Source organism: Phocoena phocoena, chromosome 17 (genome assembly GCF_963924675.1).
Source record: "Phocoena phocoena chromosome 17, mPhoPho1.1, whole genome shotgun sequence".
NCBI classification, from domain to species: Eukaryota; Metazoa; Chordata; class Mammalia; order Artiodactyla; family Phocoenidae; genus Phocoena; species Phocoena phocoena.
Window position 1 is genome coordinate 28648512 of NC_089235.1, and position 16520 is coordinate 28665031.

The 16520-nt window shown below is 37.7% G+C and overlaps 1 protein-coding gene across 2 annotated transcripts in view; it reads left to right on the forward strand.

Annotated features, from left to right (window-relative positions):
• LRRCC1 (leucine rich repeat and coiled-coil centrosomal protein 1) overlaps positions 1-16520 on the forward strand; it is a 41871-nt gene that overhangs the window by 13108 nt on the left and 12243 nt on the right. For both annotated transcript variants that reach the window (XM_065895221.1, XM_065895222.1), the window contains 5 exons: positions 1064-1260; positions 1535-1682; positions 9841-9989; positions 15501-15705; positions 16222-16361. In XM_065895221.1, coding sequence (XP_065751293.1) covers positions 1064-1260; positions 1535-1682; positions 9841-9989; positions 15501-15705; positions 16222-16361 — 839 coding nt within the window. The remainder of the gene's footprint in view (positions 1-1063; positions 1261-1534; positions 1683-9840; positions 9990-15500; positions 15706-16221; positions 16362-16520) is intronic.

Below are 16520 nucleotides of genomic sequence, written 5' to 3' on the forward strand. Positions count from 1 at the left end.
CATTGCTTCAAATATTTCTCTGTCCCATTCTCTTTCCTCTTTTTTCAAATTCCATTTAGACCTTTCGATGTGTCCCACAATCCCCTGATGCTCTGTCGGTTTTATCAACTTTTTTTCTCTGTATTCTTCATATTGAATAAGTCCACTGAACTCTTTTCAGGTTTACATATTCTTTCTTTTATCACCTCATTCTGTATTAGTCGAGCCAGTCAATTTTTACTTTAGACATTGTATTTTTCAGTTGTAAAATTTCCATTTTTTAAAATAATTTTTACTTCTCTGCTGAATTTCCTTTTCATTCATGATAAGCACTTTTTATATCATTGAGCATACTTATGATCACTGTTGTAAAGTTCTTCTCTGCTTATTTGAACATTTAGGTCCTCTCAGGTCTCCACTGATTGTCATTTCTCTTGAGAATAGGTTATATATTCCTGGTTCTTCCTACTGTGAGTAATTTTGGATTTTGTCCTGGACAGTGTGAATGTTACTTTGTGAAGAATCGAGATGCTGCTATAGGCCTCCAAAGAGTGTTAATAGTTTTGTTATAGCAAGCATTTAACTTGCTTTGACTAACTGCTGCTTTTTTTTATCCTTTGCTGGGCTTCTTGCAGTCTGTTCCATACTATCCTCAGATTCTTCAGACCCAAAAGTTTGTGGGTTTCCCACCTGAGTTTTAAGACACCCTACGTAGTGCCAATTGTGCTGTTTTCTTAGGATAAAAGCCATAAAGCAGAAACAATCCATTCTGGTCATATTTCCAGGTATCAACTCTCCTCTAGAATAAAACTACTTTTGTTCACTTTCCAGGATTCCAAGTAGTGTTTGTTTGTTGTTGTTTTGTTTGTATTTTTCCCCAGTTTGTAATTGTTATCTTGAGAGCGTCAACCTCATAGGAGCTTACTTGTCCATACCAGAAGTTGAATCCTTTCTCTTTAATTCCAAACATACCTAGTTTATAAATCTTTAATCTTGTAAAAAGTTGTAACATTTTAGAAAATGTCAAATTATGTTCTTTTATACTGAATTGAACTTTTAAAAAACTTTGTCTTTTTTATTCTAGACTTCTAATTCTTTAATAGATAATGTTCCTGAGAAAGATCTCAGACCAAAAAGAGACACAGATGTGACTTCTGAAAGTGACTATGGAAACAGAAAAGAATGCAATAGAAAAATTCCTCGAAGATCAAAAATCCCATATTATTCTAAAACTATTCAAACTGTTAAGCACCACAGTAAAAACAACAATGCTTTTATAAGGTACTTCTTTTAGTTCTAGGAATTCAGACAAGGCACACAGAAGTTACTATTGCTGGCTTCTTTCTTAAAGCTATCTCATGGTCATATTTTTTTACTATTCTAATGTCAAAAGATTTGACTTTTCAGCCTTGCAGCCTCAAATTTAGTCAGTATTTTCATATAAATTTATATAAAAGGCTCTCTTTATGCTGGATTGTCATTATCTAAGTTGTGAAAAATACTAATAAGTATAATACGTTTCTTTGAGTTATTTTTTGTGGTTTTCTCTTTGCAGTTGTAATCGTAAAATGAAACCACCTTTCTTTAAAGAATTACACGTAAGATCATCTTTAGTGAACAATAATATATTAGAAGAATCAGAAAAGCAGAAGACTGAAATAATTAAAGTAAACAACGGTAGCTCAGAAAATGCCACTTACCGGGTATGATTTAAGAGATTAAGAAAAATTGGATATGAATAATCTTATTTTTAAATTCGAAGTTAGTCCCAGAAAAACTATGCATGTTTTTATGAGCAAAAAAATATTTTGTGTAATTTTATTGGGGGTTGCGGTTGGGTTATTTTCCCCTTCCTGATTTCCAGATTTTGTGTAATGTCACTATTTTTGTAATTTTTTTTTAACATCTTTATTGGGGTATAATTGCTTTACAATGGTGTGTTAATTTCTGCTTTATAACAAAGTGAATAAGTTATACATATACATATGTTCCCATATGTCTTCCCTCTTGTGTCTCCCTCCCTCCCACCCTCTCTATCCCACCCCTCCAGGCTGTCACAAAGCACCGAGCCAATATCCCTGTGCCAGGCGGCTGCTTCCCACTAGCTATCTACCTTACGTTTGGTAGTGTGTATATATCCATGACTTTCTCTCGCCCTGTCACAGCTCACCCTTCCCCCTCCCCATATCCTCAAGTCCGTTTTCCAGTAGGTCTGCGTCTTTATTCCTGTCTTACCCCTAGGTTCTTCATGACATTTTTTTTTCTTGAATTCCATATATATGTGTTAGCATACGGTATTTGTCTTTCTCTTTCTGACTTACTTCACTCTGTATGACAGACTCTAGGTCTATCCACCTCATTACAAATAGCTCAATTTCGTTTCTTTTTATGGCTGAGTAATATTCCATTGTATATATGTGCCACATATTCTTTATCCATTCATCCGATGATGGGCGCTTAGGTTGTTTCCATCTCCGGGCTATTGTAAATAGAGCTGCAATGAACATTTTGGTACATGACTCTTTTTGAATTTTGGTTTTCTCAGGGTATATGCCCAGTAGTGGGATTGCTGGGTCATATGGTAGTTCTATTTGTAGTTTTTTAAGGAACCTCCATACTGTTTTCCATAGTGGCTGAACCAATTCACATTCCCACCAGCAGTGCAAGAGTGTTCCCTTTTCTCCACACCCTCTCCAGCATTTATTGTTTCTAGATTTTTTTCATGATGGCCATTCTGACTGGTGTGAGATGAATCTCATTGTAGTTTTGATTTGCATTTCTCTAAAGATTAATGATGTTGAGCATTCTTTCATGTGTTTGTTGGCATTCTGTATATCTTCTTTGGAGAAATGTCTGTTTAGGTCTTCTGCCCATTTTTGGATTGGGTTGTTTGTTTTTTTGTTATTGAGCTGCATGAGCTGCTTGTAAATTTTGGAGATTAATCCTTTGTCAGTTGCTTCATTTGCAAATATTTTCTCCCATTCTGAGGGTTGTCTTTTTGTCTTGCTTATGGTTTCCTTTGCTGTGCAAAAGCTTTTAAGTTTTATTAGGTCCCATTTGTTTATATTTGTTTTTATTTCCATTACTCTAGGAGGTGGGTCAGAAAGGATCTTGCTGTTATTTATGTCATAGAGTGTTCTGCCTATGTTTTCCTCTAAGAGTTTGATAGTTTCTGGCCTTACATTTAGGTCTTTAATCCATTTTGAGCTTATTTTTGTGTATGGTGTTAGGGAGTGATCTAATCTCATACTTTCACATGTACCTGTCCTGTTTTCCCAGCACCACTTATTGAAGAGGCTGTCCTTTCTCCACTGTACATTCCTGCCACCTTTATCAAAGATAAGGTGTCCATATGTGCGTGGGTTTATCTCTGGGCTTTCTACCCTGTTCCATTGATCTATCTTTCTGTTTTTGTGCCAGTACCATACTGTCTTGATTACTGTAGCTTTGTAGTATACTCTGAAGTCAGGGAGCCTGATTCCTCCAGCTCCTTTTTTCGTTCTCAAGATTGCTTTGGCTATTCCGGGTCTTTTGTGTTTCCAAACAAATTGTGAAATTTTTTGTTCTAGTTCTGTGAAAAATGCCAGTGGTAGTTTGATAGAGATTGCATTGAATCTATAGATTCCTTTGGGTAGTAGAGTCATTTTCACAATGTTGATTCTTCCAATCCAAGAACATGGTATATCTCTCCATCTATTTGTATCATCTTTAATTTCTTTCATCAGTGTCTTATAATTTTCTGCATACAGGTCTTTTGTCTCCTTATGTAGGTTTATTCCTAGATATTTTATTCTTTTTGTTGCAATGGTAAATGGGAGTGTTTTCTTGATTTCACTTTCAGATTTTTCATCATTAGTATATAGGAATGCCAGAGATATTTGTGCATTAATTTTGTATCCTGCTACTTTACCAAATTCATTGATTAGCTCCGGTAGTTTTCTGGTAGCATCTTTAGGATTCTCTATGTATAGTATCATGTCATCTGCAAACAGTGACAGCTTTACTTCTTCTTTTCTGATTTGGATTCCTTTTATTTCCTTTTCTTCTCTGATTGCTGTGGCTAAAACTTCCAAAACTATGTTGAATAACAGTGGTGAGAGTGGGCAACCTTGTCTTGTTCCTGATCTTAGTGGAAATGCTTTCAGTTTTTCACCATTGAGTATGATGTTGGCTGTGGGCTTCTCATATATGGCCTTTATTATGTTGAGGAAAGTTCCCTCTATGCCTACTTTCTGCAGGGTTTTTATCATAAATGGGTGTTGAATTTTGTCAAAAGCTTTCTCTGCATCTATTGAGGTGATCATATGGTTTTTCTCCTTCAATTTGTTAATATGGTTTATCACATTGATTTGCGTATATTGAAGAATCCTTGCATTCCTGGAATAAACCCCACTTGATCATGGTGTATAATCCTTTTAATGTACTGTTGAATTCTGTTTGCTAGTATTTTGTTGAGGATTTTTGCATCTATGTTCATCACTGATATTGGCTTATAGTTTTCTTTCTTCATGACATCCTTGTCTGGTTTTGGTATCAAGGTGATGGTGGCCTCGTAGAAGGAATTTGGAAGTGTTCCTCCCTCTGCTATATTTTGGAAGAGTTTGAGAAGGATAGGTGTTAGCTCTTCTCTAAATGTTTGATAGAATTCGCCTGTGAAGCCATCTGGTCCTGGGCTTTTGTTTGTTGGAAGATTTTTAATCACAGTTTCAATTTCAGTGCTTGTGATTGGTCTGTTCATATTTTCTGTTTCTTCCTGATTCAGTCTTGGCAGGTTGTGCATTTCTAAGAATTTGTCCATTTCTTCCAGATTGTCCATTTTATTGGCATAGAGTTGCTTGTAGTAATCTCTCATGATCTTTTTTATTTCTGCAGTGTCAGTTGTTACTTCTCCTTTTTCATTTCTAATTCTATTGATTTGAGTGTTCTCCCTTTTTTTCTTGATGAGTCTGGCTAGTGGTTTATCTATTTTGTTTATCTTCTCAAAGAACCAGCTTTTAGTTTTATTGATCTTTGCTATTGTTTCCTTCATTTCTTTTTCATTTATTTCTGATCTGATTTTTATGATTTCTTTCCTTCTGGTAGCTTTGGGGTATTTTTGTTCTTCTTTCTCTAATTGCTTGAGGTGCAAGGTTAGGTTGTTTATTCGAGATGTTTCCTGCTTCTTAAGGTGGGCTTGTATTGCTATAAACTTCCCCCTTAGAACTGCTTTTGCTGCATCCCATAGGTTTTGGGTCGTTGTGTCTCCATTGTCATTTGTTTCTAGGTATTTTTTTATTTCCTCTTTGATTTCTTCAGTGATCACTTCATTATTAAGTAGTGTATTGTTTAGCCTCCATGTGTTTGTATTTTTTACAGATCTTTTCCTGTAATTGATATCTAGTCTCATGGCGTGGTCGGAAAAGATACTTGATACAATTTCAATTTTCTTAAATTTACCAAGGCTTGATTTGTGACCCAAGATATGATCTATCCTGGAGAATGTTCCATGAGCACTTGAGAAAAATGTGTATTGTGTTGTTTTTGGATGGAGTGTCCTATAAATATCAATTAAGTCCATCTTGTTTAATGTATCATTTAAAGCTTGTGTTTCCTTATTTATTTTCATTTTGGATGATCTGTCCATTGGTGAAAGTGGGCTGTTAAAGTCCCCTACTATGAATGTGTTACTGTCAATTTCCCCTTTTATGGCTGTTAGTATTTGCCTTATGTATTGAGGAGCTCCTATGTTGGGTGCATAAATATTTACAATTGTTATATCTTCTTCTTGGATCGATTCCTTGACCATTATGTAGTGTCCTTTGTCTCCTAATAGTCCTTATTTTAAAGTCTATTTTTTCTGATATGAGAATTGCTACTCCAGCTTTCTTTTGGTTTCCATTTGCATGGAATATCTTTTTCCTTCCCCTTACTTTCAGTCTGTATGTGTCTCCAGGTCTGAAGTGGGTCTCTTGTAGACAGCATATATAAGGCTCTTGTTTTTGTATCCATTCAGCCAATCTGTGTCTTTTGGTGGGAGCATTTAGTCCATTTACATTTAAGGTAATTATCGATATGTATGTTCCTATTCCCATTTTCTAAATTTTTTTGGGTTCGTTATTATAGGTCTTTCTCTTCTCTTGTGTTTCTTGTCTAGAGAAGTTCCTTTAGCATTTGTTGTAAAGCTGGTTTGGTGGTGCTGAACTCTCTCAGCTTTTGCTTGTCTGTAAAGGTTTTAATTTCTCCATCAAATCTGAATGAGATCCTTGCTGGGTAGAGTAGTCTTGGTTGCAGGTTTTTCTCCTTCATCACTTTCAGTATGTCCTGCCACTCCCTTCTGGCTTGTAGGGTTTCTGCTGAGAGATCAGCTGTTAACCCTATGGGGATTCCCTTGTGTGTAATTTGTTGTTTTTCCCTTGCTGCTTTTAATATGCTTTCTTTGTATTTAATTTTTGACAGTTTGATTAATATGTGTCTTGGTGTATTTCTCCTTGTATTTTTCCTGTATGGGACTCTCTGTGCTTCCTGGACTTGATTAACTATTTCCTTTCCCATATTAGGGAAGTGTTCAACTATAATCTCTTCTAATATTTTCTCAGTCCCTTTTTCTTTTCTTCTTCTGGAACCCCTATAATTCGAATGTTGGTGCATTTAATGTTGTCCCAGAGGTCTCTGAGACTGTCCTCAGTTCTTTTCATTCTTTTTTCTTTATTCTGCTCTGCAGTAGTTATTTCCACTATTTTATCTTCCAGGTCACTTATCTGTTCTTCTGCCTCAGTTATTCTGTTATTGATCCCATCTAGAGTACTTTTAATTTCATTTATTGCATTGTTCATCGTTGCTTGTTTCATCCTTATTTCTTCTAGGTCCTTGTTAACTGTTTCTTGCATTTTGTCCATTCTATTTCCAAGATTTCGGATCATCCTTACTATCATTATTCTGAATTCTTTTTCGGGTAGACTGCCTATTTCCTCTTCATTTGTTAGGTCTGGTGCATTTTTATCTTGCTCCTTCATCTGCTGTGTGTTTTTCTGTCTTCTCATTTTGCTTATCTTACTGTGTTTGGGGTCTCCTTTTTGCAGGCTGCAGGCTCGTAGTTCCCGTTGTTTTTGATGTCTGTCTCCAGTGGCTAAGTTTGGTTCAGTGTGTTGTGTAGGCTTCCTGGTGGAGGGGACTAGTGCCTGTGTTGTGGTGGATGAGGCTGGATCTTGTCTCTCTAGTGGGCACGTTCATGTCTGGTGGTGTGTTTTGGGGTGTCTGTGGCCTTATTATGATGTTAGGCAGCTTCTCTGCTAATGGGTGGGGTTGTGTTCCTGTCTTGCTAGTTGTTTGGCATAGGATGTCCAGCACTGTAGCTTGCTGGTCGTTGAGTGAAGCTATGTGTTGGTGTTGAGATGGAGATCTCTGGGAGATTTTCGCCATTTGATATTATGTGTAGCTGGGAGGTCTCTTGTTGACCAGTGTCCTGAAGTTGGCTCTCCTACTTCAGTGGCAGAGCCCTGACTCCTGGCTGGAGCACCAAGAGCCTTTCATCCACACGGCTCAGAATAAAAGGGAGAAAAAGTAGAGAGAATTAATAGAAGTATGAATAATGAAAGAAAGAAAGGAGGGAAGGAAAGAAGGAAGAAAGAAAGAAAGGCAAAGAAGGAAAGAAGGCAAGAAGGAAAGAAAGGAGGGAGGGAGGGAGGGAGGGAGGAAGGAAGGAGGGAAGGAAGGAAAAATGACAGAAAGAAAAAAATTTTTTAAAAACCGTGGACGGATAGAATCCTAGGACAAATGGTGGAAGCAAAACTATGCAGACAAAATCTCACACAGAAGCATACACATACACAAAAAGAGGAAAAGGGGAAAAAATCATAGCTCTTGCCCTCGAAGCCCACCTCCTCAATTTGGGATGACTCGTTGTCTATTCATGTATTCCACAGATGCAGGGTACATCAAGTTGATTGTGGAGCTTTAATCCGCTGTTTCTGGGGCTGCTGGGAGAGATTTCCCTTTCTCTTCTTTGTTCTCACAGCTCACAGGGGCTCAGCTTTGGATTTGGCCCTGCTTCTGCGTGTAGGTCGCTGGAGGGCGTCTGGTTTTTGCTCAGACAGGACGGGGTTAAAGGAGCCGCTGATTCGGGGGCTGTGGCGCACTCAGGCCTGGGGGGAGGGAGGGGCTGGCCTGGGGCGGCAGAGGCCGGCGTGACTTTGCACCAGCCTGAGGCCCGCCGTGCGTTGTCCCGTGGAAGTTGTCCCCGGATCCCGGGAACCTGGCAGTGGTGGGCTGCACAGGCTCCGCGGAAGAGTGGTGTGGATAGTGACCTGTGCTCGCACACAGGCCCCTTGGTGGCGGCAGCAGCAGCCTTAGCGTCTCCCTCCCGTCCCTGGGGTCCGTGCTTTTAGCTGCGGCTCGCGCCCGTCTCTGGGGTTCGCGCTTTTAGCCGTGGCCCGCGCCCGTCTCTGGAGTTCCTTTAAGCAGCGCTCTGAAACCCCTCTCCTCGCACACCAGGAAAAAAGAGGGAAGAAAAAGTCTCTTGCCTCTTCGGCAGGTGCAGACTTTTCCCAGGACTCCTTCCCGGCTAGCTGTGGTGCACTAACCCCTTCAGGCTATGTTCAAGCCGCCAACCCCAGTCCTCTCCCTGCGCGCTCCGACCGAAACCCGAGCCTCAGCTCGCAGCACCGCCCGCCCCGGCGTGTGAGCAGACAAGCCTCTCGGGCTGGTGAGGGCTGGTGAGTGCCGGTCGGCACCGATCCTCTGTGTGGGAATCTTCCCTCTTTGCCCTCCGCACCCCTGTTGCTGTACACTCCTCCGCGGCTCCAAAGCTACCCCCTCCGCCCGCGAAGGGGCTTCCTAGTGGGTGGAAACTTTTCCTCCTTCACAGCTCCCTCCCACTGGTGCAGGTGCCGTTCCTATTCTTTTGTCTCTGTTTTTTCTTTTTTTCTTTTGCCCTACCCAGGTACGTGGGGAGTTTCTTGCCTTTTGGGAGGTCTGAGGTCTTCTGCCAGCCTTCAGTAGGTGTTCTGTAGGAGTTATTCCACGTGTAGATGTATTTCTGGTGTATCTGTGGGGAGAAAGGTGATCTCCGCGTCTTACTCTTACGCCATCTTCAAGGGCCCCCCCCCATTTCTATTTTTGTAATTTTTAAAGGAATGGAAATTACACATTTATTTAAGATCAGATTTCAGTGAAATCATTTTGTTGTATGCTTGTGGAGAAGAAAACATGTCTGAATTTTTGAATTCTTCCTAAAGCAGTGGTTCCTAACTTACGAGTCTCAGACTCCTTTAAATATCTAAGGAAATCTATGAGTTTTTGCAGAGAAACTTCCTTAGAGAAACTCATAAAATGTTGTATATAATTTCAGGGTATTCATGGGCTCTCCTGAAACCCAGTTTTGGACCCATGGATTCCAGATTAAGAGGCATTCAAGAATTCTAAAATTCTTCAATATTTTCCTTAATCATTCACATGTTGTTAAGAATTTTTAGCACACATTGATTTATTTTATATTTTTTATTAACTTACCCTTATTTTACTGTGAACAACTGGTTTTACTTAGGATTGTAATGTGCACTATTCTTCCAATAGTATGATTACTTTTTGAAACATTTCACACCTTTCATGCTATTGGTTTTGTCCCCTTATTCTCAGGTATAAAGGCCTTAATATTTAGAAAATAATAAAAGTCATTATGACAATAATAATAGCAGCTAACATTTATTGAGTGGCTATTTTGTGCCAGACACTGTTCTGCATGCTTTACTTCCGTTCTTTTGGTTAATTCTCACCACAGCCCTTTGAATTAGATGCTCTTATTCCCACATTATAAATGAGAAAATTGAGGCAATGAGAGGTTAGGTAACTTTTCCAATTTCACATAACAATATTGTTTTCTTTCAGGCACTAGTTGAGGAGCTAGATCAAGAGAGAGAGAAGAGATGGAAAGCTGAACAAACTGAAAAGAAACTTATGGATTATATTGATGAACTGCATAAACATGCAAATGAAAAAAAAGATATTCATAGCCTGGCTCTTCTTACTACAGATAGGTAAGGGGAAAGTCTGTAAACCTTAAGTTATCTCATACCACAAAGAATGCTGAACTTGGAACTGGAATGCCTTAGTTTAAACTAGCTGTAGTATGATGAAAAAAACTATGCATATGGTTTTAGTTTGAACTAATCTAAAGATTTAGGGCTTTGTCAGTTTTTTACATTAACAAAGGATTCAGGATATTAATTTGAGCCCTCAAGCTGGGAGATGTCAGATCGATAAAAAAAAAGTATTATAAGTGAAAAACAGGAAGAGTGTAGAGCTGAGATTGGCAGACTTTTTCTGTAAAGTACGGGGCTCGGCACATTTTTTCTTTAGGCATTCTGGGTCATAATCAGTCTCTGTTGCATATTCTTCTCAACAATGGGCTTCAGTACCAGATAACCCAAGTTTCTTAATTCTAATGTTTTCATTCAATCTTATTCCATTTTCCATTTTATCTCTTTTTTTCTGTAGTAAATTATGTAATACAGGATTGTCTTATTCCAAGATGTGCGAATACCAAACGGTTTTCTGAAATAACAATAACTTTTTTCTTCTGGTTCCTATAGGCAATTATTTCAAAAGTTATGCTTTTCCTTAAAAGGTTATAAGATTTTTTCCGTGGGATTCCTTTCAATTTTTATCTCTTCTCCTTGAATGAGCACCTGGTTTCTAGACTTGGTGTTTGCCAACAAATAGGGCTTAGGAAGTTGCTCTTGGTTCCATTTCTTAGCTGCTTATACAGTAGATAATTCCCTTCCTACAATCTTCATTCATTACTAAGTTGATGTACACGGCTCCCAGCCCAATTCCCAGGTTCTTTTAAGCATTTAACTAGTAAAGTTGTGTGGTACTGATGTGGTATTTTCTACCCCTCACTACCTGATTCTCTGATTCTTTGTACTTACAGAATATAAGGAAAATTACAATACCAAACGTGTTCCATGAAAACCTCTGTAATTACGCAAGCTATGATGCTTTGTGCTATTACTAGCCAAACCACCACTACCCACCAATTTCTTGCCTTATACAAGACAGTGCTGGACAGGGGTAAAGGAACAGAATGGATAAAATAACTGTCCTCTGACCACCTCAGAAGAAACAGCACTTTTGTTTGCAGTAGGTGCATAGGTAGCCAACATAGTTTAATGATAGATTTATAGAGACTGTGTGACTAAATGAGTCACAGTCATAGAATGAAAGAGAGGGTATATCTTTTTTTTTTTTTAATCCAGAAAGATACAAGGCAAAGTCTGAGTGTTCTAAGAGCTGTTATTATTTTAAGTTCGTTCCATTTGCCTTATTGTTGAAATTCCTCCCTGATTTTGGCACTATGTTTTCTCTTGTTTAGAGTCATATGTGTATGAATTTTTGTTTTATTCTGTTTTGTAGGTATTATCTAGTGGAATATTAGAGGAAGTTATTTCTGGGGTTGCTAGCCAAATTCTATTTTAATTGGAAAGCCTTGGACACACCTCATCTTTATCCTTCTTTAACCTCTTTGCTGTTGTGCCATGTTCCCTGTGTTATATATTTGTTGTTCTCTTGGAAATTCATCTTCAATCTTTTCTGATTCTTTTTTCATTTATACCCCGAATGTTTTTTGGGGATTAGATCCTCACCAATCTTCATATTCCCTTATGTGACTTGGTAGGGACTCTGTTTTCCTCATACCTAAGACACGGTCTAGCATCTAGGTACCATACTGTGAGTATATATTATCTCAAAAAGTGAATCTTCTTTACTATGCTTTTAATACCTAACCAATAAGCTCCCAAATCTTTTATCTGTTTTATAGGCCTCCTTGATTAACAAATTGTTCATCTAATCATCTTCTAAAAATTTCTTGTCTACATTGCTTATAAGTGTCTTAAGATCAGCATGTCCTTAGGTTGACTTTTTCCTGCTCCCTTATTCTGTATTCTTTGTTCTAATAAATGGTGTTCCAGTCAGCCACCAAAGCTAGAAATTTCAGAATGATTTTTTTTTGCTTCCTTTTTCATTCTCAAACTTCATAACCAGTTGGTATTGATACCGTCTTCATTCTGCTTAAACGGTGTTGAACTATCTCCTCTCTATCCCCAAACGGTTGCATCAGTTTAGGCCCTTATCTCTTGATTAGAGGATTTCTCTAATTTTACTGATCGGTAGCTTCTCTGCCCCTTCCACCATATGGTCCACAGAATAAAGTCCAATATTCTTTCATATAACATACCAAACTAGAGTTGAGAGAGTGAACAAAGGAAGACCAGTTTGGAGACGACTCTCAAAGGCAAGAGGACAAGAATTGGAGAAATGACTGTAGTATAGAAGCTGATGAGTGTAGGGATTTTTCTCAATTATGGGTTGGCAATTATAGTAGGTACACATTGGAGTGGCTGCCTAGCTCAGAAATTCCTTCATGAGGCTATGTCTTTGCTATTCGTTGTCCCCTTTTCAAACACTTGACTTCTGTTCTGTCATGAACTGCCTCTCTGCCTATAATATTGGTTAAGAGGTGAGCCCCTGGCCTTAGCCCACATGGCCACAGTGACCGCTGCATGGAGTGGGCATATGAACCAAATTGGACTAACCAGAGCCATTCCCAGAGCTCAGTTCTAAGTTGAAAACCAGCCTGTAGGGAATCAGAGAGAGAGACCTGATGGTATTCATATCCTTGGTTTCAGCTGTGCCTCGGAATAGTGCCACCCCAGCCTCTGAATTGGTTATGTGGGTCAATAAATTCTCCTTTCTTACTGAAACTAGTTAAGAGTTTTTAGTCAAAAGGCTCTAAGTAACACAGAGGTAGTATAGTACTAGGATATAATACTTAGTGTCTGGGGAAGATACAGGGAAGTCAGAGTTGACTTCCAGGTATCTGTTCAGATATTGCTTCCCTCCTGTAGCTTTCTTTATAAATGCATCAGTGTCCCCTCTGCTAGATATTAAGCTCCTTGAAGACCAGGCTGTATCTTATTCATCTTGCTTGCTTTTAAGCTGACATCTAGCACAATGCCTGAAAAAATGTGTTTTGTAGTTTTGCTGTTGAATAGTAAAGTTCACATAAGATAAAGTTTCATTAATTTATTTTTTTTCTCAATCTCAATATTTTATTTTTCACCTTTGTTGAGGTATAACTGACAAATAAAAATTGTATATATTTAAGATGTACAATGTGATGTTTTGTTATACATTGTGAAATCGTTACCACAGTCAAGCCAATTAATATATCCTTCACCTCATATAGTTGTTTTTTTGTGTGTTGAGAATACTTAATATCTACTTGCTTAGAAAATTTCAAGTATACAATGCATTACTTTTAACTCTAGTCACCATGTTGTACATTAGGTCTCTGGAACTTACTCATAACTGAAAGCTTGTACCCTGTGGCCAACATTCCCCCCACTCCTGACCCTTGGTCGCCACTATTCTACTCTCTGTTTCTATGAGTTCAACTTTTTATTTATTTATTTATTTATTTTGGCTGTGCCAGGTCTTAGTTGTGGCACGCGGGATCTTTAGTTGCATCATGCAGACTCTTAGTTGCAGCATGCATGCAGTATCTAGTTCCCCAACCAGGGATCGAACCTGGGCCTTCTGCATTGGGAGTGTGGAGTTTTACCCACTAGACCACCGGGGAAGTCCCATGAGTTCAACTTTTTTTAGATACCACATATAAGTGATATCACCAGTTATTTCACTTAGCATAATCTCCTCCACGTTCATCCATTTTGTCACAAATGGCCAGATTTCATTCTTTATTAGGCTGACTAATATGGCATTTATTTATTTATTTATTTATAACCTTTTAATCCATTCATCCATTAATAGACATTTAGGTTGATTCCATATCTTGATACTGCAAATAATGCTGCAGTGTAGATGGGAATGCATGTTTCTCTTTGAGATACTGGTTTCACTTCCTTTGGATATATACCCAGAATTGGGATTGGTGGATCCCACTTTTATGGTAGTTCTGTTTTTAATTTTTTGAAGAACCTCCATGCTATTTTCAATAATGGCTGCACCAGTTTAAATTCTCACCAACAGTGTATAAGACCTCCCTTTTCTCCATATCCTCACTAAGACTTGTTATCTTCTGACTTTTGGATAATAGCCATTCTAACAGGTGTGAGGTAATACCTCACTGTGGTTTTGATTTGCATTTTCTTGATGAATAGTGGCATTGAACATGTTTTTATATACTTTTTGGCCCTTTGTGTATTTTTGGAGAAATGTCTATTCAGGGGTTTTGCCCATTTTAAAGTTGGTTTATTTGTGGTTTCTCTGCTTTTGAGTTGTATGAATTCTTTACATATTTTGGATATTATCCCATTATCATATATATGGTTTGCAAATATTTTTTTCCCATTTGTCATGTTGCCTTTTTAGTTTCTTGATTGTTTCCTTTGCTGTGCAGAAACTTTTTATTTTGATGTAGTCCTACTTGTTTATTTTTGCTTTTCTTGTTCATGCTTTTGGTGTCCCCATGGAAAAATCATTTCCAAGATCAATATCATGGAGTTTCCTTCTATGTTTTCTTCTAGGAGTTTTATGGTTTCAGGTCTTATGTCTATGTTCTTAACCCAGTTCGTGTTGATTTTTGTGTATGGTGTAAGATAAGACCCAATTTCATTTTTTTTCATGTAGATATCCAGTTTTCCCCATACCATTTATTGAAGAGACTGTCCTTTCTCCACTGTATATTCTTAGGGTCTTTGTTGAAAATTAGTTGACCATATATGTGTGGGTTTATTTCTAGGTTTTCTATTCTGTTCCATTGGTCAATGTGTCTGGTTTTGTGCCAGTGCCATACTGTTTTAGTTACTACAGCTTTGTTTTTTTTTTATTGCAGTATAGTTGCTTTACAATGTTGTGTTAGTTTCTGCTGTGCAGCAAAGTGAATCAGTTATACGTATACATATATCCACTCTTTTTTAGGTTTCCTTCCCATTTAGGTCACCACAGAGCACCGAGTAGAGTTCCCTGTGCTAAACAGTAGGTTCTCATTAGTTATCTATTTTATACATAGTAGTATATATATGTAAATCCCAGTCTCCCAATTTGTCTCACCCCACCCCCCTTGGTAACCATAAGTTTGTTCTCTACATCTGTGACTATTTCTGCTTTGCCAATAAGTTCATCTGTACCATTTTTCTAGATTCCACATATAAGCAATATTATACGATATTTGTTTTTCTCTTTCTGACTTAAGTTCACTCTGTATGACAATCTCTGGGTCTGTCCATGTTTCTGTAAATGGCACTATTTCATTCCTTTTTATGTCTGAGTAATATTCCACTGTATATATGTACTACATCTTCTTAGATAAAGTTTCATTGATTTATGTAAAATGTTTTCCCTCTTGGCCCAATGCTAGTTTCAGGGATGGGCGAAAGGTGTACTATTTTTCAACGTTTTTTATCTAAGGAGAATTTGGAACATACTTCAAATCTTCCTCTCTACTGTAATTTTTAATGTTTAGTACAGTGTTTATCTTTCTATATGTGTAATATACTTAAAGCAACGTTTGATTTATGCTTTAGGCTAAAGGAAATTATTTTTAAAGAGAGAAATTCCAAACTACAACTCGAAATTATGGTTCACAATCTTCAAAATGAAATTAAAAAACTAACTATTGAATTAATTAAAGCAAGAGATCAACAAGAGGATCACGTTAGACACTTAAGAACCCTGGAAAAAGCATTAGAAAAAAAGGAGAGACAAAAAGGGCAACAGCAAGCAGCACAGGTATTTCTCTATTTTACTCTATCAGTCCCATGAGTTAACACTTTCATAGCTTCTGTCCTGAAACAAATTATGTCATTATATGGTAAACATAAAGGATGTTAGGCTGAATGCAAAAATTAGTTTAAATGAGCCAGTAATTTAACCTATGGAATCATTTCTTCAATTAGGGCTGCCAACATTCACAAAGCAGAGTTGGTGGAAATGCTGCAGGTTGTTAGGCTTGTGTTTAAGAGCCAGTTTTTAAATGTCTCCTTGGGGTACTTGGAGACTTTTAATTTTCATGCCTTCTGAATGGAAATTTTCAATAAAGTCTGTGGTGAAATAAGAGTTAATGCTAATGTGTTTGATGCTTCTAAGACTACACTTTATGAGACCATAGCATTTAATAAATTTTGAAAATCAACTTAGTCCCTAGGTCCTATTATTTAGAAGGCACTTGTCTTTGGGCAACTGACATTAAAATAGAAGCAGAGGAGATTATTATCTAAATACTGTAATGGTGTGTATTTTACTCAGATGCGACTTATCCAAGAGGTGGAACTCAAAGCCGCAGCTGCTGATAGAGAAATAAACTTACTTAGAACTTCTCTTCATCGAGAAAAGGAACAGGTGCAACAACTTCATGAACTTCTTGCATTGAAAGAACAAGAACACAGGTAAATGAAATATGTATATTTTAGGAAAATATGGACATTTAAAAATAGGAAAAAGTTATTTGGTTTTACCCCCTGCCCCTGCCAAGACTAGACAGTGATTGAGCAGTGGTGAAGTCTGGCACAGTTAGCTCATGGAGAATGACATGTTTATGTATGCTT